Source organism: Neocloeon triangulifer, unplaced genomic scaffold (genome assembly GCF_031216515.1).
Source record: "Neocloeon triangulifer isolate White Clay Creek 2 clone unplaced genomic scaffold, ASM3121651v1 ptg000017l, whole genome shotgun sequence".
Lineage (NCBI taxonomy): Eukaryota > Metazoa > Arthropoda > Insecta > Ephemeroptera > Baetidae > Neocloeon > Neocloeon triangulifer.
In genome coordinates, this window is record NW_026775559.1 from 5,120,538 (window position 1) to 5,148,219 (window position 27,682).

General features: G+C 34.2%; 1 protein-coding gene across 2 annotated transcripts; it reads left to right on the forward strand.

The window, feature by feature from the left end:
* Positions 1–23,904, forward strand: LOC132203108 (prolactin-releasing peptide receptor). Of its 2 annotated transcripts, XM_059630605.1 has the most exons (8): positions 1–170; positions 2,049–2,321; positions 11,708–11,887; positions 15,171–15,268; positions 15,335–15,460; positions 16,987–17,145; positions 19,000–19,181; positions 22,745–23,904. In XM_059630605.1, the coding sequence occupies exons 1-7, from the start codon at positions 63–65 to the stop codon at positions 19,148–19,150; spliced, it is 1,095 nt and encodes a 364-aa protein (XP_059486588.1). In that variant the 5' UTR covers positions 1–62; the 3' UTR covers positions 19,151–19,181; positions 22,745–23,904. The 2 variants fall into 2 exon arrangements, with proteins under 2 accessions (XP_059486588.1, XP_059486587.1); XM_059630604.1 differs by lacking the exon at positions 22,745–23,904 and having other exon boundaries at positions 19,000–21,114.
* Positions 23,905–27,682: the final 3,778 nt, after the last annotated feature.

Consider the following 27,682-nt stretch of genomic DNA (forward strand, 5'->3'; position numbering starts at 1 on the left):
TGCTCGTGCTGTTCCACGGGACAGCGCGAGCTTCGGCCACCAAGCTGCCGTTCTCCAGGAAGATGAACGTGCAACTCGCCAAGGCCGACTTTGATCGGCTCGGCGACCAGAATTATCAGCTACTTGTTGAGTTCTTCAAGGGACTACGCAATAACACCCGCGATTTTAAGGTGAGTGACTTAAAATGAAAAACTTTTATTTAAATTTTCAAAGTATTTAAAAGAAACTTTCCAATTAATAATTTTAAGCTGCTGAAAATAATTTTATTTAATTTAAATGATAAACAATTTAACCCCTGTATTTAATAAAAGTGATTTGAAGTACCAAATTTTGACGTCTATATTCAGTTTTTTACCTTTTCACTTTTCCGCACCAAAATACATATGTACCCTTTCATTAAATGATCTTAAAGCAAGAATTGCCAAAATGGGATATTTCTAAGAAGAAAAAGCAATTTATCCGTTTTGCATGAAGATGTACGACTGGTAATTGATTAAAAGTTTCCTGAAATGATTAGTTGTAATTGAACGAAATAATTATATTGATTTATTTATCTTTTTACTTTGCTTAGATATTTCTGCAATAGATATTTTTTTTTTTTTGCAAAAGCTTCTTACCTAAAAAAAATCACCAATACGGTGAATATAATATTACCTCCTCATGCATTATTCACAACTACACTGATACCTGTTTTGTGGGTCCCCAAAACTTTATCCTCTATTTGAAAACTTTTGACCCACCCCTCTGGACAGGTTGCTTGTTCTACGTTGCCTTTTAGAAAATAGGACAGCGCCTTTCAGTTTTCATTCACAAGTCTCTGTGCTGCTTGAAGTAGATGCTTGCTTTGTTGCCGACAAAGAAATTTTTTCACATTCAGATTGTTGCTGTGTATTGAAGATTTTCTCTTGCAAAATAATATAAACTTGGCGCCTCTTGTATGCTTTGGTATCGACAGATTATTTAAAAAAAAAAATTATTGAGAGTTCATACTCCTTTGAAAGATATGCATTCATAATAGCATGAGTCAAGTAGTTTCAAAAGGTAGCCTTTGTTACATCCTTTTTAAAAGCTTTTCCTCCTTTGTAAGCTTTCACCTAACATAAAAGATGTAATGCACATTTTAATTGGAAATTTCTGCTCCTCCATGTTTTTAAATATATTCATAATCGACTTTCATTTTTGCAAAAAATATATTTTTAAACGAAAAGAATGTGGAATTAATATTTTTTCATATTAAATCATTTATGAACTTTTTCATTAGCCATGCAACCGATCCATATTTTCCATTCAAAGCCATCTCTTTAATGGTTTACTGTCAAGAGCAGTCTATTGTTATTTTATTTTTGATATACTGCCTTAATGAAACGGGAGGAAAACATGAAAATTTGAGCTGGTGAGTGGGCGTTGAGATTAATATAATAACAATGAAAAAAATCCAAATCTATTTTGAGAATTAATTGGCTATTTTTATTTTACAAACTTTACATAAAGCCCTATAACATAAAATAAATACAAGCAAGTTGATTTTTAATTGTGTATGTTTGATAGAAAAAGGAAAAAATCAATTATGCTGGGAGAATATAATGACAGAGCAATAGAAGACCTAAAAAGTCAAGCCCTACAAATTAAATAATTACCCGTTCTGTTTGAGTGATGTAAATTAAAGGTCATGTGTCCTTTTTAAAAAGAGCAAATGTTACGCAAATACCAAGCATTTAACGTTAAAAAGCTTTCGCTGAGTAAATACAGAGAGATTTTTGAAACAAATCTAATTTTTCATTAGATGAGTCAAATGTTCGGGATCCATTTGGTCAGACTCACTTGAAATTTCTCTTTCAACTCTATGCACACAAAAAGGGCTCACTTACACCCTCGCAGTAGGGAGGAAGGCAAACACAATCCCACACACCATAATATCACTTCAGCCAGACCGATTCATCACGTTTGAGCGAGGCGTATCTCGAAGCCAACGCACAACTATTTTATTAGATGATTCAAACGAATGACCGGGAAAAAGTTTTGACAGCAAATAAATCTTCTTCTTGCAGAGTCCACATTTGCGGCTCTCCATGGAAAACATCTACCCATTGTTTGTGACACTCTACATGATGCTGACGGTCATTGGCACCCTGTCCAACGTGGTCATGATCGTGTTTCTTCTCCGCAAGAGTGTCAAGGAGCCCCTTCACGGACTCATGGTCAACTTGGCCGCCAGTGATGTGGTCAAGTGTCTCCTGGTGCTGCCGGCGTCGCTGGCGGTTCTGCTCATCCACAACTGGGTTTTCGGCTCCACATTCTGCTACCTTCTGCCAATGTTACAGGTAAGAAATTTACTTATTTAAAGAGGGCATTTGAAGGTAAAATTGACAGGAAAAAAATGAAATAAATTTAAATAAGAAAATCTTAGATTAAAACGGTCGACGTTTAGGATCATGAAAAATGGAATTTAGACTCCGCCTTCTTGAAAAAATCAATACTCACTAAGACTTTTGAGTCTTGTAATCTATATAATTTAAAATCCTTCTTTAGGTGCAGCAGATCACAGGTTGCTTCTGTTGTCTAGTTTTGTCTTTATTCGACACAACTTTGCTTGAGCTGGGGTTGAAATTTTGTCTTTATGTTTTTCAAAAATACCTATAGTATAGCAAAACAATACTATTATTGTTACTTTTAATTGGTTGTTTATTTTATTTACATATTCAAAAAATAAAAATACTCAATATGGGGTTTGACTTCTCAATAATACTATTTCATCTGACTTGGAGTTTTTACTATTTTTTTATAAACGTTTTTTTTTAATTATTTCCAATTGATAAAAATTTTCTCTAATATTTTTAAACAATCTAATTGTAAAATTGAAATATCATATTGTGATTTAAATTACACAAAAAGTAAGGAAATATGAAAAATAATTAAAATGAACTCACATTATTTGTAAATTGTAATTTAATAGAACGCTTTTCATAGCCAAATAATCCTAATTTTTCAACACCTGGATAGGGTGGTTGAAGCGCGTATTTTCCTGTGCGTGCGCGTGTAAAGAGCGTTTGTTGATCAAAGGCCAGTGTGGTGAAATTGGAAATCCCATCAATAAAGTGTGTTTGTGATAGCAAGAAATTGTTGACAGAGTTTCCAAATAATTTGACGACTTCAAAGCAAAAAGCGTGTTGACAAGACAAAACCTTTTACTTAGAATCAATAAATACCAGACAGAGCAGAGTGATTAACGATCATGCAATTTCCAATTAAGTTCGTTTTGTGGTCCAACGCCTCCAGTTTCAAATAAATAGTGTGCGCAGAGAATTCCTTTTGCATAATTATATTTTACGAAAATTTCAAACCTGCGAAATTTTGAGTAGTTATTGATGGAGGTTAGCCTTAATCAAAAGAGCTGATTTTACAATATACGTGCTTATGGTACAACCATAATTGAGTTTTAATTAAACAGCTCAGTGCTCTCTCACAGCAAGAGTGCATTACATGATAACATGCGGTTTAGCATTTCAAAAGCAAGCGAGCAATAGTTTTTAAACCCATACCATAATGCCAACCGACCCGCAGCTTTTGCCAGCTACGCATTGTCCGCTAAATTAAACTGAATCAGCAGGATTTTTTAACCGGGGTCATTAGGGTATTTCAATTAATATAGTGCTTAGACTAATTAACATTTTGACGTAATTTAGCTTTAATATGTATTGTAGTTAGCAAATAATGGATTATTTTAATAATCAATCTAAAAAAACTAGATATAAAATATTTAATTAACATATATTTTTACTGAAAAACACTAAGCATTTTTCGTTGTAAACAGAGAAGTTCTTTGAAAATAAGAAGGATATGAATTTTTTTATTTTATTTATATCCACCGTATACAAATCGTAATCTTTATGATGGCCTGGATAAACATATTATAGAAAATAATTTACGACTTTTGGGCAGATTCAAACTGATTGACGCTATGTATTTTATCCTCATGCTGATGGGTCCGTATATCTTCTTTTGTTGTCATTAGCAGTGTCAAATTTCAGAAGCGCAGATACGCCAATCTGCGTGTGCTTCCGCTCACGTTTTGCCGTTCCCAAATTAATCAGCCAATATCCATTGTGCTCAAAGGGCTGATGTGTTTGCAATGAAGAGCATCAATGATGCTGCCATCAGTGATGATGGGAACGTACTGAAATGAAAAGAGAGGCGAATCAAATATTTGCATAAAGAACTGCCGATATGCTTTCAAACGCTTAATATCTATTTGGCATAAAAGTGATTGCAAAATGATTAAATGCTAAAAAGCATGGCGCTTCATATCGACATACAACTTTTTCAATCATGGTCCAAAAATGAAATACCCTTTTGATTGCTATTATTACACGTCTCAAAGGGAATATTATTTTGAATATCATTCTTCTCCCAAAACAGCGTTTTGCAGAGATTAAAAAAAGAAAATGAAATATTTTTCGTCATTCACGTACAAAGCCATCAACCGATAAATAAAATGGTGAAAAAACTCAGCAGGTGTTGGAAAGGTGCATTATTCTGAGACTTTCCAATAATCATTTTGTCGCACTCGATAATTGCCCGAAAACTGCGGTTGGTGGAAACTTTTTGCCACCCAAAGGACGCTTATCTCGTAGCAGCTGTATACTCTCATCTCATAGAAAAAACCCATCAAGATCAACAGCTGCTGCTTTCTGCCTGCTTTTTTTAAAGGACAAAGTGTGGAGGAAAATTGGCAAAACTTTGCGGTTGTTTACAAGATGACAAAAAGTTTTTCCTCACCCTGTTCCGAAAACCATCAAAATCTCATTAAAGTGGGCCTTCCAAGCAAAAACACACAGAGAGCAACGTTTTCCTGGAAACATATTTTAAATTTGAATAACCTCAAAATGAAACGTGAACAAATTATTCAATCCTCTATTTTTTAAATGATATCGCCGTAAACGGATTGTTGCTGATGACGTGCCCGAATTCAAATATTTTGCACAAGCACATGATCGGGTTCTGCCCGAGTGGTTACCAAACTACGCATGATTTATTTGTTAGTACACAACTGGGATGGTAGAATCACCAAGAGCGGTAACACGCATTGGCAGATCAATGTGGAAAAAGTATGCAAATCACATGGGTGAGAGCAGAGTGAGAGGGGCCGCTTTTACACAAGACCAGAAAGTCAGTTTTTATTTGTCGAAAAATTGCAGAAATAACAGCTTAGCTTTCATTTCAAACTTTTTGCTTATCTCCTGATTGAAATTGACAGTTGATATTATATGCAAATGAACAGGGAAAAATTATAATGAAATGTTGGTTACAAAAAATCTGATTTGAATATAAAGTGAAAAAAACAGGGATTTTTTTTATTAAATAAAAGGGTTTTTAAAAAAAATAATTTAATGAAAATAAACAAATGACCATGTCAGTTTTGGTTACCGTCTGCCACATTGTTTCAAGAGAAAACGCAGCGCTTGAAAATTTGAATAAAAAATTATTTTTTCATGACAATGTCAGTTTTTTTATTCATCAAGTGCTAATGCTAACGTTTTCTCTAAAAAATTTATATGCAAACCAAATTATGAAAATTTACAAAAAAATTACGTTTGGTTAGTTTTGTTTAAATATGATTTTAATTTTGATCTTTTAACGCATACAATTTTAGAAAAAAATTGTAAAAATCTTGGTAAATGAGTGGCGATATTTTAAGAAACATTTAAATGATCGTGCATGCGTTAATTCTTTCTAAAAAGTATTTAAATTCATTTTATTTTTGTTAATAAAAGAAAATAAGTTTTGGTAGATTAAAGCCAGAATTTTCCACTTCCTGCTTTGTCCATCATCAAAATTTAAAAATAAAAATGCAGCATATCATTATAAGTCAGAAGTGTCATAACTAAGTAAGATACTTCCAAAATAATGAAAAAAAAAAAACGCAAAAAAGGCAAAAAAAAAAGCTAAACAGCTTCTTATTTAAATTTTTGTAAACAAACAACGATTTTTCGCAAACAACATGCGTGCGCCTTTGCATAAATTTGCTGCGCACCCCTTGATTTTTTTGCAGCTTCTGAGTCACGCAGCGCCATGCTTGAAATTTGAGGGTCGAAACCGGAATTTTGACATGGTGTGCGTTGCTTGCCCGAGATCGATTTTCAGCTCCGCTTGCACGAGTGACGAGAGTAAAAGTCACTCCGCAGACATTTTCATTCAAAATTAAACCCTCTGATTTGGATGAATGACCACGCGAGGCGCTGAATTTTTGCTGCCAGCGGAAGGTGACATGTTGAATTATTCGCACTTTGCGTGCGACGCAAACAATGAAGGAAGGACAAGCGCTAGGCCCATTCGGCTGAAACAATTGTCCTGCGTGCGTCAAAGAAGATTTCGGCACAATGTGCACACCTTGTGTGTGTGTGTGTCTCTCTCTCTCTCAAAAAGAAAAAGCACACAATAGGCATTAACTCGTCAGCAATGACACATATATACATTGGAGCGCAGAAAAATCCTCTTTACAATGGGTGACATGCGAGTGGGCGCCGAGAGCGCGCACAATGAAACTGGAAATGCCGAGGACTTTCGTGCTCTCTCGCGACCAATTGAGCGGCTTGCGGAATTTATTGCCGCTCTCGATCATCATCTTTTCCTCTTCACTACATACCTGCACAGCCCCAGCTACTATGAGACAGTTATTAAATTGCAGCAACGATGGAAGTGAGCACCGCTTTGATGTCACCAAGTTAGAAGTAATTTCACATATTTATATAACCTCTTATGTTTCAAGCTCTATATTATGAACGGACAAAGCTGAGCTTTGACTTTTCTAACTTTTGATTTCAAATTAGCTGCTATTGGAACACTAACACACTCAAATCACATAAAATTTTATAATTTTTAGATAAATTAGTTTTTGTTACGCTAATGTAAACTATCACTTTTCTATAGAACAAAATATAATTATAAAAAAATATGAAAGTTCCGATTCAAAGGCAATTTCGAAGCGTTTTAGTGTGGCTGAATGAGGTTCCCTCAACAATTTGAGTTCTAAAACTTGATGACTGAGCGAGGGCTTTACTCAATATTAAGGGACATGAAAAAAAAAAAACAATAAAAAAGTTGCAAAAACTAACTTAGATTATTTTTTCTCGCCTTAAAAATCAATAAAAGCCAAGAAACAAAAAAATTAATGCCACGATTTTTATTTTTTCTTTCAAAAAATACACACCATGTCAAGATTTAGAATTCAGAAGTCAATTCCCTAAAGGCGTAAATATGTACATACATGGAAGCTAAAATAGAATTGCAGAATATCCTTTGGAAATACATGTATGTGCGCATCCAAATGTAATCGGATTTTCCGAGTTTGCCTTTTAAAGCGCAGCAGAATTGCGACGCGGAAATCCTTTCACCCACGACAAACAGTGCTTCTATCTGCCTCTTTCTGGACCCTTTTTTAAGGCAAGCTAGGCTGACGGCAGCTCATCTGTAAACAATCCACTGTGGGAAATATCTTTGCCGAAAGACCATACGCACTCCTTTCTTTGCTCGCCTACGCAGTGCAAATCAATGGTGGCGCATTTCACCGCCGGCAAAAACTATTTTCGCTTCTGATAACAAACCGCAAGTGGCGTTTCCTTCTCAGTTTCTAAAAAGATTGTTTGAATGGGCAAAAATTATGACGGGCAAAGAACGGAAAAATACGCTCTGGATTTGCAGCCCAGATTGACATTCGTGTTCCGTCTCGTCAACGTTTCGATAAAGATACTTATTTCCTTGGTAGTTCAAAGTTGCTCTAGCAAAATGAAATGGTCTTTTAGCAAATTCTTTTTTTATGGAGCCAGCGCAGACAATGTATCTCATCGACCTGTGCCCCTTTTTTGAGATTGCAGAAGGCTAGCCCTAATCTTATATATCTTGTTTTTTTTCTTTTAAATTTGTTCTCACGAATTAAATACTGCGGAGATATTTTCTAGAAAAATTTTCATTAAAAGGTTCAAGGACATTATTACGAAGTATTCTTTTACATTATTCATGGTTTAAATACTTTAAATTTTTATCATAACAAATTATGTTTTTGTTACCAGAATGAAAATTGTTAATGACAAAAATGATGCGATCATAGTTCCTACATAATGAATATTATTGTCGTGTATACCCTCCTATGTTTGATGGTTATTGATTGTTTTTCCCCTATTTTATAAGCTCGAGTGGGATTATACATGCAGGTTGTTGATTGTTTATTTGTCACGAATTAATTTGCTGGAACTAAACAGGCTTGCGGTGAATTGACGAGGAAAATTAGTTCATTTTTTGTCATAATTTACTTCGAAAATTGAAAATCTATCATAAACCAATTTCATATAAGCATTTCGGTCCGTCGTGTTTTTGCCGCAACCCAACCGGAATATATAGTATAGAAAATGTACTGACGGGCTGTTGATTAGCGCCTAAAATTATGGTTCAATACAAATTTCAAATATACACATTTATTTAGGGTGGTATGAAATTTCACTTTGAATTTCATATCTCGCATTTGAAAGTTGGAAACATAATTATTGAATATAAAAATGGCAAATATGAAAAAGAAGAAACCGTTCAAAATATTTTGTTGTCTACTATATTTTATTACCATGAAAGTATTTCCATGCAAAAAAATCAAACAGAAGGCAAAACGCAAAATTCTGTTGAACATACGGTTCGCAGGAGTTTAAAAAGGAGAAAAGCCTTCTGACAAGCTTTTTGTTTTGACATTTTTATTCTTGTTTGTGCTCTTTTTACAACTAAAGCCGAGCGGACGCTCACTTGATCCACACTATGACAAGCAGAAATTTCCGAGCTTTATTTTCCACTCTGTTGGACTGCTCTGCCGCCGAGCAAAATAATTAAAACGCGTGTGGGAAGCTTTTAATGCGGACTGAGAGGAATTTTGTAGGTGGTAAAAGTTTAATTCCGTAATTTGCGTATTTCCGTTAGATTAAATGAGCACATACGAGCAAGTTGGTGAGATAAAACAATTAAAACGAAAGGAAACGAGTGGCTGTGGAAGAATCTTAATTTTGGTTGCTTTTGTAAAATGTTTGATAGTGAGACTGCGCCGTTTCTATCTGCTCAAAACAAATCTTCAGTGAAGTATGCTGGTTTTTAAATGGGAAATATAAATCAAGATTTATAAAAAATATTAAAAATTATTAGAAATCCGCTCTCTAAACTTTTATTTCCAAAATTTATTTTATTGAGAGCGGCGAAATGAGAACGTAAAATTAAGAGGGTAAAAAAATACAGATCCTTGTAATTTTCATTTTTCCAAAACACTTTTGAAACTCATCGCTTTAAATTTTTTAATTTCCATTTAATTTATGAAAGATCTATTAAAACATGAACATTCCTTATAAATTTGAAACATATTCAATACAAAATTTTCGTGTTGTTGCTTTTGAAGAATTTTCATTTCTGTTTCTATCTCAAGAAATTCACGAAACCTATATCTTTGCAGCGCAATCAAAATTAAGAACGCGTCGGGAATCACGACGCTGCTGTCCTTTGAGCTCTTGCGACGTGCTCGTGCGCTTGAATAATACTTTCCATTAATCCGAGCAGTGCGCGGGTTGCGTAAAAATCGATTCCTCTTGCAATTAAACACTCCTCTGAAATGAAACGACGAAAGGCGGAAGCGAAATTTGGTAGCTCGAAAGATGCGTGTAATATGAAATGCTGCCGCCCGCTGCTCTCCACCCACATCCCTCGCAGGGGGACAGAGAGAGGATCCCCTTAACGTTGTGCGATAAATTCCAAAAACCACACAATATGTTTCGGACGGGTAGAGAGGAAACAAAAACAGGAACTCAAAGGCTCTTAATTATGAATAACATTTTGGCCCATTTATCAACAATACATACAGCAACTAGCAAGGAAGTGCCAGTTCAAGCACATGATATGATAAAATAATAATGTATAATATTGTCTATGCTGCAGTAATTGCCTCTCTCTCCTCTATGATATTTCAATAAACATAATTAGCTACATATTATGGACATGAAATTCAGTTGAGTTTATTACCTTGTGTTAATGGAGGCAATAAATTTGGTTCCAATTATTACAAACATATTGCACAAAGATATGCAAAATCAAGTGTTTTGACATGATTACATTGATTGAAGGTTGTACTTATTTTTAAATTTTATAAAACCCCTAGGAAATGTTTTGAAACCTCATTAATAAGCAAAATGATTACATTAAAAAATATGTATATCTCAAAACTTTATATTCTTCGTAATACATCAAATAAGTATAAAAAACGTTTAACAAGAGCGACAAGAGCGGGCTAAACTATAAAAAGATCTTTCAAAAAAGCATTCAAAACACTTTATAGCCTTCAGCAAATCATTTAACGACCTCATATTGGCATAATCATATTGTAAAAATCGGGGTTGCTGGTTTTGTTCAGATCCAATTTGAGAGTTCTGCTTATCCAAACCAAAGCTTTAAAAATAGTTCTTAAACTCAGAAAACATGCACAAAAATGTAGCATTATAATATTTAGTCATTGCAACAATAGGGAGCTATTTTAGGCAATTATTGAATAATATCAGAATAATATAATTGGAAATTCTATAACCTCCCTTGCTGTTAGCTTGTAATGATTTTATTTGAAAACATTATAATGCAATGTCAAAAAGAATAGTACTTAATATTAAAACTGTCAACATTTATTTTATCCTCATTTTGTGATTTTTTTTCTCATTGCAAGCGTTGCGTAAATCGTAAATTTAAGCGTTCCAAGAAGGAATTTTTTATTGTAGTTGGGCTTCTCGGAATAAAATCACCTACCCCGGTCCTCAAATTAAATTATTGATTAAATGTTGAAGGGCTTCAGTTATAAAACACGCACTTGGAAACCTTTGTTTCATTAGAATGGGGCGTTAACAGTTCCTAATTGAAATTTTTTAAGAAATTTCTCATAAGTAAGGAAATAAAATACGGAAAAGGCTTAAAAATTTTACTCACATTACTCATATACCTAAGAATATTGATTAAAAACATTTGTATGTATGTAACAACTAGAAGAAACGTGTGAAAAGAATAATTGAATTTTTATATCTCTTTTGAAGCACTTTTTAGGTTCCGCAGGAAATTTAAAATACAGAACGAGCAACTTAAACTGTCATGTTCTCTCAACAAATTAAGAATGAAACAAAAATTAGTTACCCAATCAACATATTCAGTTTGTACTTAAAAAACTTGATAAACTTAGCATTGAACTTGCCAAGCGCAAATAATTAATGCTGTTTTTAGTCCAAATTTTTACAATGTTTTTATAAAAAAAACTATTAAAACTTTTGAAACAATAATTTTTCGCATAGAATAATTAAAAGACTGGTTATATTAACCATTTACCAAATTGATTTCACGTGTAGTTTTCCTTGTTTCTTAAGCCTATCAATTCATCTGCCCACCATAAAATGTTCTAAAATAGCTCAGACAGTTTTAATCCGATTTTGCAAAATCAGTTTACTGACATTTACCAGCAACACCGAAACACCTAAATTTAGGTTGTTTCAACCACATACACTTGAATTGTTAGACCATTTGACGGGGCTCTAGTAATTGCCTAAACAGGCTATTTTGGTCCCTAACATCTGCCGCGAAAATAGCGAGAACCGTTCCAATGCTTGCCCTTTCGCAATTGCAATCGATTTCACGCTCACGTGTCTTCTATAATTTGCAGGACATGCCGCTTCACGTGACCACGCTCACGTTGGTGATGATCGCCGTGGACCGGCACCGCAAAATCCTCCATCCGATGCGATCTCGCTTCTCAAGCATAACCTGTTGTCTGGCGATCTGGTTTGGCGCCCTGCTCGTCGTCATGCCCTACCCTATTTACACCACATATCTCGACCTAGGGGTAAGTTTTCATTGATAAAGGCTCATACTAACACGAAATTTCTCTAGAATGATTATAAATGGGTTTCGCGTTTCATATTTCATTTCAATTTACATAGTTCGAGAGGGCCTGCGTTTTATTTTGAAATTTAAATTAGGAAACAGATTTCAAAAAAATTAAAAATTTTCATGGTGTGTAATAATTCTTCTTTACAAAAATTAATTTTCTTGTTATTACTCATAAACGTTTTTAATGTGAATAATTAGGCAAAATCAAGGAATTATGTGAGAGATGTATAATTTATATAATTTATATGTATTTTACTTTCAATACATAGTCGTGTTTCATTTCACTGAACCATTAGTAAAGTGATAATGAAAAAGAAAAAAATACTCCATTAATTTTCATGAAGTCTTGATTTAAAATTTAAATTTTCTTTCATGTTGAAAAAAATACATTATGAAAACTGCTTTTCCACATTTATTTTTTATTTTTTATTCAAGCTATTAAAGTTTAACTGAAAATCTCATTTATAGATCCATGTTGGCTTACAAATAAAAGGTCATTAAAAGTTTTCGAAAAACGACTTAAGCAAATTTATTTCATTTAATTAAGTTGATCTTGTAGCGCTAAGCAATGTTGCAAGGGATTATTTTGGGTTAGATCCAGAAACACTTGTGCCGTCCTTTGTAACATCATTAACGGTACACTATGGCACCGCTTTATTTGATCGTTTCTTCAATTAAGGCATTAGGAAAATTAAATTTTGAATTAATATGATTTCATATAGTCATTGATGTAAAAAAAAAAAATTAACATAGTTGGGCAGAGCGCGCTCTCCGCTCTGCACTATGCGCTCTGAGCGCGATCGCACGATTTTCAAAATCATGAGCGAGAGCGCAGAGAGCGAGCGCATTAGTCGCTGAACGCAGCGCTCATTTGCGCTCATTTCGCGCTCAAACCTTTAGCAAAATTCCCAAATTTGATCAAAAATTCTAACGAAAAACAGTGATTTTATACCAAAAATCTTCAAAACTGGTCCCAATTTTGGTAATTTTACTTCAACTTTATCATTTTAATTGCCGATGGTTTGTTTTATATTAAAAAATGTTCTAAAAAGTCGCACTTTTTCCTCGGATAAAATTATTTTTGAGCGCCAAGCGTGAGTTTTTAAAAATTTGAGTGCGAGCGCAACATTTTCAAAAAGTTGAGCGCGAGCGCAGAGCGCGAGTGCACTGTTGCCAGTGAGCGCGAGCGCAAAATTGTTGAGCGCACCCATCTATGTAAATAAATTATAATTTCTCTTTGAAAGATATTCTCACTGCTTTGGTCTGAACAAATTAAATTTATTTTGATATAGTAGAGAAATTATAGCATTAACAAGAGAAAGTCTGATTGTCATGTCAATTCCTTATTCCTTATTATTCTTATTATCAAGGCAGCATTCATTTCACTAGGTACCAGTAGCTAGGTACCTATCTTGAATATATTTGCTTATATTTTCTGGTGGTATTCAAAATTTGTTTTTGCGTTGGCGTCCAATATTTGACAAGATGAGCATGCTCCTTTTTACTAATACAGGTTTCAAAAGGCTTACCATTTTACGTGTTTATTTCCAGAATGCTTTGTGGGTATCAAATGTGTATATGAGAGCTTATATTTTTCGAGTGGGTGTAGCTTTATGCTTTTCCGCGGAGACGTCAAACGCTTTTGATAGATCATTCAAGGTTTTGTATAGATTCGGAAAGAGAGCGAATGGAAGGTAATAATTGGAATAACGTACTGGTCTTTGTGTTTTTCACCGGAATCCACTCGATATCAACGAATTCCAAAGGAGAACGCAAGAAAAAGATCCTTTAGTTCTCGTGGGGATGCTGCGCAACGTCAAAATGCCAAATTACTTGATAATAATTCCAAATGGAATCCGCAAGCCGGGGGAATTCATTTCAGATATGCGAGGGCCCTCGCAGCCGTCACTCATGTAGCAAAACCTATACACGACTGTTACCATGGCAAAACATCACAGCACTTTCGTAATTAAGGTGAAAATCAACTCAGGCTTATAAAGCGGGGTTTGCAGTTTCACGTTGGCCAAGTCTCGTGGGAAATCTATCTAGTGATAAATAATTTTGTTATTTCAACTCTGATGAGGATCATTCTCTCTTGGGTCCAATATCATCGGCTTATTAATTTTAAGCTATTCTGCTCACACTATTATACTGACAGTGTGCTCCGGTAAATTTAAAATCAATTTGCACAGTAAATGATTTATATTCAGCATTGCGCCACGTCAATGTAGTCAATATGTCAATAATAAAAAAATCTGGTACATACTGGTTGATTTGATTATTACAATTCTTAGTTCTCTTTAATGCAAAAAAAAATGTACCGCTCCATTGACATTATCTTTTTGTAATCATTATAACGTTTCAATTGTACAACACTAATGTACGTGGAAATGAAGAGATCGGGCTTTTCCTCGAAAAAGCCCAATCTCTTCATTTGCATTAATATCTCCTCGAGTGTCAACTTCTTCAAACTAATGTATATATGTTGTCTAAATTAATAATAGCTGGAAACCAGATGCTTTATTATTTTCTTGTATGATCTATCTAGACAAAGTTTTGAAATAATATATTTTGGAATATATTCGCTATTAATTTAACTATTCAATGATAAAATCTTTTTATGGGTTAAGTTTGGAGGTAGAGAAGGCAAAAGAATTTCTATTCTTTTAAAAGAATAACCATAGCAAATGAAAGAAATCCTTTTGAAACAAATAATTATCCAAATTATCACTACTTCTTTTTCAATTTTTATAATTCAAATTATCACTGTGAAAATTTTACAAAATTAAAATTTTATTTTTGAAATATATATAGAATCCTATACTTCAATTGAAAAGTTTGAAGTAATATCAAAGGATAATTAATTGATTTTAATAATGAAATTCCAATCATTCTCTTCCTGATTATAATCACATTACCGTAAACCGTGTATAATTATAATTAGGGATGGAATCTGGGGGTTAATTTGCCGTGTTTCGAGGGTAATAAACCAATCGATATTTCAAACTAAGCTAATTCCCACATGTCTATTTTAAGACCGGTTGACAGGGTGTGATAAGCACACGCGCCCATAAACTTCAAAGCTCTCTTACACATTAGACATCATTAGAGTTTGGGGTTTTTGGCTTTACTTGGAAACACGATATAAATTGGTTTTTGGCGGTGCTTACTCGCGTCAGCACTGTCAGCAGAAGCCAAAAATGATGGACTAACGAGGTTTTGTGACTCTGTTTCAGTTGCTGTACAAAAACGAGCGGTTCGACGGGGTCGGCATTTGCGCCGTCAATCTGGCACATGACATGCAAGAGTACACCCGAGGTCTTTTCATTGCTATGTAGGTGCTCCGGGCCGACGCTGAATTTAATCAGAATTTGCTCTTAATCCGATTTGCTGTTCGCAGGTACGTGATCCCGATGGCTATCGTCACTTTCCTCCACATCAACGTGTCGCGCGAATTGAAAACCCAGCTGGCAGCCAACCTGATGAATTCGCCGCCCATCAGAGATGTGACTCTGCCATCCAACGGGTGAGTGCACCTTAATTGTGTGGTGCAAATTGCTCGAAAAATAACCTGCCCTATATTTCTCATAAAAGGAGAGATAGGCTGCGTGATTTTTTTCATGCCTGTCAAGCTCGTCAATTTCGCTGCCCCATCTCCTCTTTCCTCACTATATATTGAATTTCGATTTCAATCTCCTTCGCTTTCTCTTACGCATCGCATCACTAGTGTTTCTTTCTCCCTTTGAAGGTTTCCAGTTTTTGCAGAAGTTTCCCGTCATATTGAAAATATTTATTTATTCACAGGCATCATTGTATAGTAGAATTTTTCATACTATTTAATGGGACTTGCCATGTCAATTCTAGGAAATGTGAAAGATATTTCAAACAAGGAATATATTTGTATAAGGATTGTAATTTTTTTTCGATGAGTGCAAAATTTTTAATGAGTATTTTTAATCCTTGTTGATATTTTCATTAAGAGTTGATTTGGAGTCGTGAGTGAACAATACGATGGAAAAATTACTTCCGCTTGCTAAAACTTCATTAACTCCTGCAATGTTTATACCCAGAGGCCAGAAATAAGTATCTTTATAAACTTTTACAGTCATGCTGCAAATATTTCAATTCCGAAGTGAATATGGTATTCTTAATTTTTAAGGTAGCCAAAATTAATGTAAATAAATACATTTTGTTTCAATTGCCAGATAAAAATATTTCTAAATTGTTCTTGAAACTTTTTTATTTTGTAATATTTCTTCATAGTTTTTAATAATATTGCTATCAATCTATTATTTCACCCAGAATATTTAATCTTGTCCCAATGCTATCACCGTTGTATGTAGTAGTCAGTGTGCCATTTCAGTTATGGAGCCACGAGATTAAACAAAGCCGGCTGCTTAAACACAGCACCCTGGTGCTCGTTTACAGTAGAAGCATAACGTCGTCTTATTCGTTAATGTGCTCAAACACAAATAGCAACGGAAAATTTTTGTAGCCTCCCTTCCTTCTTTACGCTCGTTGCATTATTAAATCAAATTTTGTTTTCTCACGTTGTCATTCCCCAAATCAATCACCCAGTCGATTTTAGATTATAAGAGTAAACATTTACTTGCCCCGCACTATGCTACCATTCTTTGCGCAGCGAGATTGAACAAAAAGCCACTTTATATGCGTGGTAGAGTATTCCACTTTTTACAAAATTTTCCAAAATATATCATTTCACTAGAATGAGAAAACCTTCAAAAATTTCTCATTGTGTTCATTGAATGAAGTTAGAATTTGTTTTTTCACTTCACCGCCAAGAAAAAATAATACAATACGGATGTTGGACCGCGCGTGTTACTCTTCAGATAATATTTTGCCTCTTTTCCTCCGAAGAAATGGAAAATGGAGAAGTTTTTTGGGAGTAAATTCTATTTTCTGGGAATTTTGCAAACTTACCTCCTTGTTACGTACTTTCCTGGGCTAAAAAATAAAGACTCTTCTTGATTTTCTCAATAACAAATATTAGAAGTGTAAAAAAGCTCTTACTTGGTGAAATATTTTTTACAGACATGGCTGCGTTGGATATCAGTGCCGCGAATGCTCGGTTCCGGCCGCTGCCGCCGCGGCTGTGGAAATCGATGTAATGACGGAGCAGAGAACGCAAAAGTACGTAGTAATGATGACGGCCGTGTTCGCCATATGCCTGTGTCCCCTCGCCGTGCTCAGGTAAGCCCAAACAACATAATCTGCCAACAATGCTTCCCTCCCTGCATCGATTTGTATCGGGAAAAGAATTCCTTTTTTATCTCTTTTTTCCTGCGTATAGAGTGCAAATTGAAATGAGCTCTAGAAAAGGTCTTTTGCAATCATTCTTTTTCATTAGAGAGAAACTTTCCAAGGCAGAGCAGGTCGTGAGTTTCATATACTTTTACCAAGAATGAAAAACACACTCAGACCTTTAAGCGGAAATACGCCCATAGAGTCGAAGGGAAGTTTTCAGTTTTTTATTTTCAAGAGATAACTCAGCAACTAGGCTTTGTGTTAGTGCATCTTGGTTTACTTCAATCTTAAATTGACGACCAAAAACGCATGACCTCCCACAATAATAGAAAATCATAAAATGCTGCACAGACTTTCCTTAATCTTCATTTATCATAACGAGTTCAAAAGCTTCCGATCCAGAAGGGAAAAAGTTATCGTTAAAAAAGATCAAAATTTTGATTAATTTATTAATTTTAGCAGAATATTTATTTTTGGCTTCTTATTCTCCGTCCAGTGTCGTCCAGTTAGGTCTTTTCAAAGTGGACTTGGAAAGAAAACCTCTTCTCATGAGAGAAGGATTCAAATTTCTCAAAAGAAATTCCGTGATTAAATTATACCTGATTCAGGCCTGTCTCCTTTGATGCCTGGGCTGTAAAAGTTTACGCGCCCACTCTGTGGCTCAAAAAATGAAAGGATTTAACTTTTGCAAATTCAAAGCAATGTGAATAGCAAGGAGGAGCGCTCTAATTAAAAAGATGATGCAAGAGCTCTCCAGCGCCAAAAACTCATCCACACTCTTGCCCCGTGTATATATACAATCTGTATTTGGAAAATTATCACATGTAGAACACGAGTGGCGCCTTTGCAAGCGGCGATGAATAATTGTGTGCTGCAGCTAATTCACTTACGTACATAATTAATAACTTGATGAACTTGCCAAGATATTTATACCAACATTCACTTAAATGAATTAAGAAAAAATGAACGGGTAGTATGAAAAATTGATAAAAAGTGGTTACATTTTGAGAAATATCGAGTTTTTCATATGTAAATTACACTATTTTTACTTTATTTATTTATGTTGGGGCACACGAATGAAAAAGTTTATTTTATAAGCTTTAAAGCATAAACGAAATGTTAAAGAATTTGAATTTACCTTAGCATTCACTTTTAATTTTTTCAACGTTAGATTCCACCTCCTACGTCTCTGACGTGTTTCATCTTCAAATAAAAAGTAATGAAACACGGGCACCGTTGTCGCTTGTTTCCGTTTTTGCTGTAAAATAATAAAATAAATCCAACATGAAGTTAATTAATTCCAAAAATTAACTCCAAAATGAAATAATGCGTTTTTTATGCCACAACATTTTTTGTTATTGACATAGGAAAAATAAACATTTTAATTTACACTATTCAGTTTCTTCTCTTAAATTTTTATCTGCCTGTGAGTTCTTTTAAATTTGCCGTAAAGCTTTAATGGTGATTTTAATTTAAAGACTTTTTCTCAATGGATGCCATGAGTTGTTTATTGTTTTAGAAAAAGCATGTATATAGCAGGATTTTATTTATTTATAAAAAACTCACAAAACCCATTGAGAAAATCACCATCAATCAACCCGCTATCGTGTAATTCTGCCATAAAAATTAATGATTGAGATTTCTAAAAAATGCGTTGGTTGGAAAAAAGGGAGATGCCGACAAAATTCAAGTTAGACTTTTATATAATTTTGCCACCTAGCTTTATTTATAAATTAAGCAAGTTAAGAGATTTAATTAACTATCATGAATAACGCTTTGTCTGTTTTTGCTTTGCTTCAGAATGATTCAACTTATTTTAATGGAGACATACGACAACACCGCTTTGTTTGACTTCACCTTCGTCGTTGTGGTTTGGATCGCCTTCCTGCCGACGTGTCTGTCACCGCTTATTTATGCATTATGGTCTTCTGGCAACAGAAACTTTGCTTGAACTTCATTTCTAATTCATTCATACATTAAAGGTAAGAGAACAGATGAAGCAAACATGATTTGCTAAACTATTAATTTTAACGTCACGACAGCAGAAATATTGTATTGGTTGGTCTTGCAAAAGGCTGGAAAGGGTGATTACCTAAATTGGCACTCATTTTGCAAAAAAAAAAAAAAAAAAACACACACACACACACACACACACACACACACACACACAAATTTAGGTTAGTCTTGAAATTGCTTCCTCTAGAATTATTTGAGTCAACGCACAAAGATGTTGTTCCCGGTTTGAATTTCATTTTTAATTAATGAAGGGAATCACTTATAGGCAGAAAAAGCTTCATAAAATAGAAAATTTTAAGTTTTCTTTCAGTATTTTTTTCTTTTTGAATATTTATTTTAATATTTTTTCAAAAGTATATAATACAAAATTTTTAAATAATGTTAAGAGTAGATGATTCTTCATTATTTCATTACATCTTATAGAGAGCTATTAAATAATGGCATCTGCATTTTCTTATATACATAAACACAGTCGCAACGGACAAACTTGTACATCTCAAGTATAGGTTAAATGTATTGCTTGAGTAGCGAAATATTGTTTCAAGATATCCATTTTTGCTGCTGTTTAATTACTTGAAATTGATGCAAAGTTTGACCTCAATAAATAAGTCAAATTTACTCCAACGTTAAATTTCTGTAATTTCAATCAATTCAATAAATTAATATGCGGCTTCTTGTTTTCTAATTATTTTTATTCTGTTGCAAAAATTTCTAGTTTGTTGTTATTATCTTTAATCTTTGGTCCACTGTATATTAAATTTACTTCCTTCCATCTTCATGAAAAATCATGATTTATCGGCAATTCGATGTTTCTCTGATTGTCATTATAATCAAATCGTCGTTTGAAAAAATCTGAAATGTTAAAAATGTTTCAATGTATAAACGCTGTTCCTGGCAAATCTCTTGCCGCGGCTGACGTGCAAGAGGAAGAGAGTGTAAAACAACAAACAATTTTTTTTCCAAATACTGCAGGGAATGTTAAGTGTGCATTAGTTTATGTTTTAAATCCTTTCATCGACAGTGGCAGAAAGCCACTTTAGAGCGGATTCTATGTTTTCTGTGTTTCGCTTGGGTAATAAAAGAGCCAGCGCTGCTCCACAGCAAAAGACACGGAGAGAGAGCAAATTTGCAGTTTTGTTTACTGTGCATTTCGAATTAATGCTTTGGAGACAGCTTTATGAATGGGGAAAAAACAAATTAAACTTAATGTTCTCTGTCTGTTACATTCTTTGTGTCAAACAAAGCTATGCAACGTCTTGCTGGGAGCCAGCCTTCATAACAGAATGCGCAAGAGGTCTAAAAATTGTATTAATTCCCTAATCCATCTTTGAACCTCTTTATTTTAATTTGCTTTCATATGCAAAGGAACATGATATTCATCATTGTCATTCATCCATCCAAAATTTCCAAAAATTCACAGATATTCTTTAGTAGAATTCATTATTGAGATGGACCAACATTGCAAATGTTTGTGCAAATTAAAAAATACTAAAAATTTGTGCGGCCCAATGGCATATAATTTTTGTAAACAGAAACTCGCCAAAGCCAAATTAGTTGTCTTGAAATGTGATAAGTGTGATAATTACTTTCAAAACTGGCATGGCTATGTGAGTGGAGAAAAAAAAAGATATTTCTGGACGCCGTGAATTCTAGTTACAAACTTTTACAGACTTAAGTAAAAAAACAACTAATTTTTACTCATAATATTAATTAGGTAAAATAAATTCCAATCACAATGCGATTTAAAAACAGGATACCTATATGGGCCAAATGTGCAATTTTAACTAGGCTTTCAGAATACAAAGTTGTGTGGGAGGCAACTAGAATTCACCAAGTAATTTAAAATTGACAAATAGAAAAATTATTGTAATTATTGTTGATGTATATTTGTAAAACGGAACAAAAATCAAGTAAATAAAAGTTTATAAAAATACATATTACATAATTTTATTCTATTGTACCAAAATTATTAATAAACCTATAAAAAAGCATAATTATAGTTCATGTTATAAAACTTTGCTTATAGACCAGTTTTGTCTAAATTATGAGAAGTGGTAAAAAGGAATGGCGCTCGAAAACATTTAAAAAACCATTTTCGTGGATGACGGCGCGTATAATATACAAGAGGCATTTATCAGCCTCGCTTCTTTCCAGATAGGTGAACCTGGCGTCATTAATTATAAGATGCCATGCGTCACAGAAACTTCCAGTGTTATTTATTGCCGCACTCAGCAAAAAGCAAAGGCGCGTGTTGTTCATTCCAGATAATTTTGCACGCTTGGTGTTGCTTCGTGATAACGCCATGATCCCGCACGTTTTGTTGCAAATTCATTTGTTTTGCTTCCATTCAAGCACAATTTTGGAGTTTAAAACAAAAGGAACAAATATACTCATTAACTTCTGCTTGAGTGGTGATGACAGTTTACAAGCCGTGCGCAAAATGAGCGTCTCTCTGTGCTCCATAGAACTTTTCCGTGAAAAACATTTTCTTTCTCCTTTGTGTTTGTTGCGTTTTAATCATTCAGGATGACTTCGTTTGCACGCTAGAAGATGGTGATTAAATAACATTATTAGTACACTTATGTATATTTACAGGGATAAGAAACAAAGTCAAGTTATGTCTTCTTTACTTAAGAAAGTGCTCGCTAAACTCTAACGTTGATAGGATTTGAGAGAGAAGCAAAGTTTGACTACTGAGCAAACATTTGAACACGCTTTTATGCAAATTTCCCTCTTCCTTTCTTTCAAATTTCAATCACTCGTGGATGTGGAAATCGGTTAAATTGAGCTAGCAACAAGCTTCCTTGCAATGTTGGCGCGAAGGGAAATGTGGTGAAAAATGTGGTCAAGTGCAAATTTATCATTCGCGAAAGCCTCAATTTTTTTCAATATATTAATTGACAGGATGAATTGAATGAAAAATTTAAAAGAATCCAATTTAACAAAAATAAAAAACGAGGTACAATTACTAATTATAGTTGCAATTTGCGTTTTAGGAATTATATAATTCCAAATAATCCTTTCTTTTATTATATTAACATTTATTTGTATATTTTATCACACAAAAATTAGACTTTAAAAAATTTATTGAGGAGTTTAAAAATAAAAAGTTTATTAAACTGAGCAAAAAAATTATTGCTCATCACTGCCAACACAGTTGTTGATATTTATAGAAATTTGTATATATTCAGAAAAAATTTGCTACTTTCAAAAACAAGGCTGTGTTGTTAGATAAAGAACGCTAATTAAAAAAGCAAATTGAAAAAACCATTTGTTATGGTGTTTTAAAAACTCATTTAAAGTCGAAAATTACGGTAGTTTTCCAGCTATCACGTTAATAAGGAAAATATAATTATTAGATCTAATTTACAATCTTGGTTTTTTTTTAATAAAAATAAATCCAATTCCAACAAATTCTCATATTTGGATACTGTAAGCTAATTATTCCTTTGTGAACGTTTATTTGTTAGTTCAAATGAGCCCAGAAGCAGAATCTTAATCCCCTCCCTGCAATATATTCTGCTTTCAGGAAATAATGCTTCCACGCAGCACAAAGAAAACGTTTCGCAGTTTCACTTGTATATCTTCATTATACTGGCCGCGCGTGTTTGCAGCCGAAACGAGCCAGCGACCCTCTCCTGACGGATGTGTTTACACCGGAGTCCTTATTGTGAGTGTTTTCGCAAAAAACGTCGGTTTATTGAGCGCGCGCCGCACCCATTCAAGGAAACTCTAGGCATTCGCACTTGCACGTGCGAAGCAAACTCACATTTTGCAAAAGGGTGTGAATGAGGGTTATGTGAAATTCAAATTTACGCAAGCGGTTCTAACTAGGGTTTCAATAGAATTCTGACGCAGCAGTAAACCGACGATTTAAATAATAACGTTAGAGAGAACGGAATTAGTAGAAAACATCAAAGTTCATATACAGGTGGCTTGAAAATGAAAATAAATAAAAAATTCAAGTTAATCTACTATATGTAAATTTTAAATTTGTTGTGTGGTTTTATCAGGTCATCTGTTTCCTAATACAACACAGCTCTTGCTATTTAAGAAAAAAAAATGGGTAATAACTGTAACAAGGAATAAATCACAATATCGTGATTGAGAGATTCTCATATTTTTATTTTTTTATTGATTCATTTATTTTTCTCCAACAAAAGTCAGAACAATCAATTGTAAAAAAAATTGTTGGAAGTAAAATAGGCACACAGTGCTAGTGAACAACTCACTGAAACTTTATTTATTTTAATCAAAGTACGCTCCAAATTAAAATTATTTAAAAAAAAACAGCTAATAAAACAATAAAATAAAATAATTGATTATAAATGCTAACTTTTCAAAGTCGTATTTGATTGCGTTAAAAATGTTGTTTTGGTACATAAGAGGATCCTCAAACCAAATTTGAAATAAAATTTCAGAATGGCTTTGTTAAATTTTTTTAATATCTTTGCTCCTAGTCATGATTTTCACACTCTAGACTGACTGAGAAATTTTTATTTTGGGCAGTTTTATCCTGTTCAGCATTTTTATGATTGTGAAAAGTTTAATTTACTAAAGTGCAAGCTCAGTTCTCCAGAATTTTATTTTAAATTTCTCATAATTAAATTTACTTGAATTTATTAAAAGCAATGTCCGGTTTTTGTTTTACGATTGAAGCTCATAAATATAATACAATTTTTTTACAATTCTTCCCATAAAATTGTTGTTAGAGAGTAATGTGCTTTTAGACAGTCAGTGCGCTGTGAAATTCGTATACTAAAATAAATTCTTTTTGCTTACCAAAACCATCAGTATTTTAATTTAAAAATTCAAAATTTCAATGCCAAAAGGCTCTTATAAAATTTACGGTGTTAGTAAAATTTAATTAATTAATAAGCAGCTTTTGATCAATAAGCTAATAAGATACATGTTGAATTAGTTTAGGAAGTTCTGCTGTCAACGAAGGGCTCAGCTTGAATCGGCAAATCGAGCTGCGTGTGCTGACGCCAGCAGCAGACCTCAATCCAACCACATTATTTATGCGTCCGCACAAGACGCAGGCGGCTAGAAGTTCACATATTTATGTACATATGTATGCGTTGGAACATTGGAGCGTATTATTAGGTTTCGCTCGTTTCGCCGTATTTCTCTATAAACACATCATCCAAGCTGCGTGTCTCGGCACACGGGGGATGTAAAAATAATCTCGCTTGGTTGCCTACATGCCAATAACAAAGCAGGATCATCATAGACAGGTTCTGTGCATAATTTTGCTTCAGTGAGCGTAATAGATACACGCTATTAAATGTGAAATTTGTATTCTTTATTGAAAATGGAAATTGTTGTTCTTTAAACAAGCATCAGCAGAGAGTGAATAAAACCAAAATGTTTTTCAATTATAATAAATAAATTTGAATCAAACAGTTTTTACATGATTTGTAGATTAAATTGTGGATAATGTGGATCATAAAAAATGGGTTAAACCTAATTTGCTAGAAAAAATGTAAATAAAGTAATCTCAATTTTACTTGCTTTTTATTAATTCAAAATTGAATGTCTTCATATTTTTCAAAGGCAATTAAAATTATTTCACCAATCAACCTCTTTTTGCTGCCATTCCTTTGGTTATTTCTCCATTCAACCCGTAAAAACAACAGCACAATGGTTAGTATTTGGAGAGAATTATTAAATTATTTTTATTTTTTCCCCCCATGACTCTCTATTAAAAAATTTGAATGGAGAATAACAATTAATAAAGTACTCTCAATGACTCTAAATTAGTTTGTAAAAACCTCAAATTAGTTCCTTTAAAAATTTACGGCGGAACAAAGATGGAAAATTCACCCTTAAAAACTCTAATTCCCTTCATCTCATTAAAACCCAAATTAGGAAAATTGCATGCAATTCAAATTAAATGAAGCGAAAAATGAACGTAACAAAAGAGGGCTCATCAAGCCGCGTGTCGCGTTCTCTCGCATCCACTGCCGAGAGCAATAAAGGCTACACGTTCATCCTTCCCGTGGAATCACGCAAACTTTGCGTGACACTCTGGCGTAGATTTTCATCATACCAAACCTCTGCTGAATGAACGCCAACAAGTATTTTGTGGAAAAAAGGTATGTATGTTAGCCCAGCAAGTCTCTGAGGGCGATGCAGCAAAGCACACACACGCGCCATACCTCGCCTTCAGCACCATTTCACAATGAAGCCATTCGCGTGCTCTGAGCGTTGTGTGATGTCAATGCCGCGTGCCACGGCGGGATGCTGCGACGGGAACGAAAAACATGCACGTCGCAATCGATGGAAAATTTACTGCACTCAAAGCCACGTTACGCAAAAAATGTATTAATATTGATAATTGGCAAACGTGTAGTGTATAAATCGGATAAAAATAAAATGTGACGCGTATAGCGCAGGATTCATGTTTTATTTTTTATGTGGGAGTTAACTTTAAAAGAGCAATTAAATTAATTCTATATGTCATTGATTGATTTACATCACGTTATTAACAATTAATGATAAAAAGTAATGATATTACAATATGCAAAACATATTGAACTCAAAATATAAAAATAATGCATAATATTGTTGTAACTTAACAATTACAAAGAACATTTCCATAAATATGACAGTAGCAAGGGTGAAGGCGCTGAAGCCCTTATTGGTCTCATGCTTTTTAAGGGTTGACTTTAGTAATAAGCAACCTGCTCGACAAAAAATATTAGTGTTAAATCTGAAAATCCTGAGAAGTAAAAAAATTTGACTTGAAAAAAGAAAAATTACCTCCCCTCTAATTATGAGCCATAAAAAATGTTTAATAGACTAATTCAGCATCTTTTTCCTTTAGAATCAAATTTTATTTCAAAATACAAATTAAATTGTGATATTTGCAAAAATTCCCTTCAAATAAACTTTTTGAAAAATCCATTTTTCTTTTTCCAAACAAATTCTTTAACGGAACACGACAGTGGGTCCACATTGAACTGTCAAAGGAAGCGAGTCGAGCGAGATGAAGCTCTTACATAATCCCGTTTCACTTTAATTAATTAACAAAACTTCTGAATTCTTCCAAAGAGAAACTGGCGCGGAAAAATTTCCGCGCAAAGGAAAGTTGTTGTTTCATCGGCTGCTTTATTCTCCTCAAAACTGGCGCACTTCCCAACTTTACAATACGCAAAAGCGTCAAAAATCGTTTTTCATGCACTTTATTGAAAGCTGTCGCCACGTTGGGAAGAGATACGGTGAAACTCTGTTCGACTCACTTGGGTGCATTGTAAGATTTTATGAATAGAATTCCAAATACCTGGATTGCGGGGGAGTCGCAGCAAATAAAGAAATGAGAATAAGCTTTGTGCTGTGAAACAGCGCTCAGATTATTCCTGGAACTCCCATGACAATTTTATTGTTTGTAAAAAAGCTCCATAATCTGTTGATGCGTCTCAGTCAGGCAAATAACCGTGCGCTTCAAGCCAACGTACATTAGATCGATGCATTGAAGGGCCTCTTTGAACTTTACATTCATCCGGTGATTGGGGATATGATATTTATGATCATAAATCTAGGGACAACATGATTGATTGATCGTTTTGGAACTTTAAAACTTGGCGAACTTTGGCATTAATATCGCTCTTCAAAAACTGGCCTAAAAACCAAAAGCAAATTATAAACGTTCCACGAACGCTGCGGGCGCCCCACTTCACTCTACCTTTAACTTGTCCAATAAATTTTAATCTAGTCGTCCACTCGCGATATCTCTCTTGCTTGTTCAGGAATGAGAATTATTAATTAAATTCCTAAAGCTCATCAAATAATTTGTAACGAAAACAGAAAAGCTTATTATGCCGAAGTCAAAAAACGAGCTTCTTCGTATTGTCAGATCATATTATTTTCCCTTTTGCTGCGTCACACTCAAGGAAAGAGAAACGACCCCATCCTTTTGATAAAAAACAAAAGATGAAAAAATTCGGTTTTGAAACTACGGCGACTTTGCTTTTCTCATCCAGATTCCCCTCGAGCGCGCGCCGAGCAGACGCGCCTCCGTTTTCAAGTGCGACGTACTGTTGCCGTTTCCCTTCGTTTCGCGCCTGTTTAGTCCCGAGGTGGGCTTTTTGTCAAGCGTGTCTGTTGTGCCGGTTGCATAAGCGACGACGAACCACGCCCGAACCGCAGCTATCCGACATCCGACCAGCTTCCTTCACCAGCCCCTCTGTAGAACTCCCACACCACCACCGCACAGCAACCCTTAATAAGGGCCTCTCGTAATTAATTAGACTAAAAGTTTGATCAAGAGCAATAAACCAAAGGTTGCGTAAGTCAAACGAATAGAAAAATGTAATGAAAGTAATATTGTTATTAACTTTGATAATTTTTCTATCCAGAAAGGCAAATATTAATGGAAACAAGATAAAGTAAGCTGAAACGTGAAGAGCAGGAGCTTTTTTTTTTAATATTTTAACTTTAATTGCCTGCTAAACTTTTTTTTCAT

What these genes read in the sequence shown, in the direction of transcription:
- LOC132203108 (XM_059630605.1), top strand. Translation starts at nt 63, where the DNA reads ATGAACGTGCAACTCGCCAAGGCCGACTTTGATCGGCTCGGCGACCAG. An exon ending in CCACATATCTCGACCTAGGG is followed by an intron (nt 11,888 to 15,170) that starts GTAAGTTTTCAT and finishes ACTCTGTTTCAG; the next exon opens with TTGCTGTACAAAAACGAGCG. An exon ending in CGAGGTCTTTTCATTGCTAT is followed by an intron (nt 15,269 to 15,334) that starts GTAGGTGCTCCG and finishes TGCTGTTCGCAG; the next exon opens with GTACGTGATCCCGATGGCTA.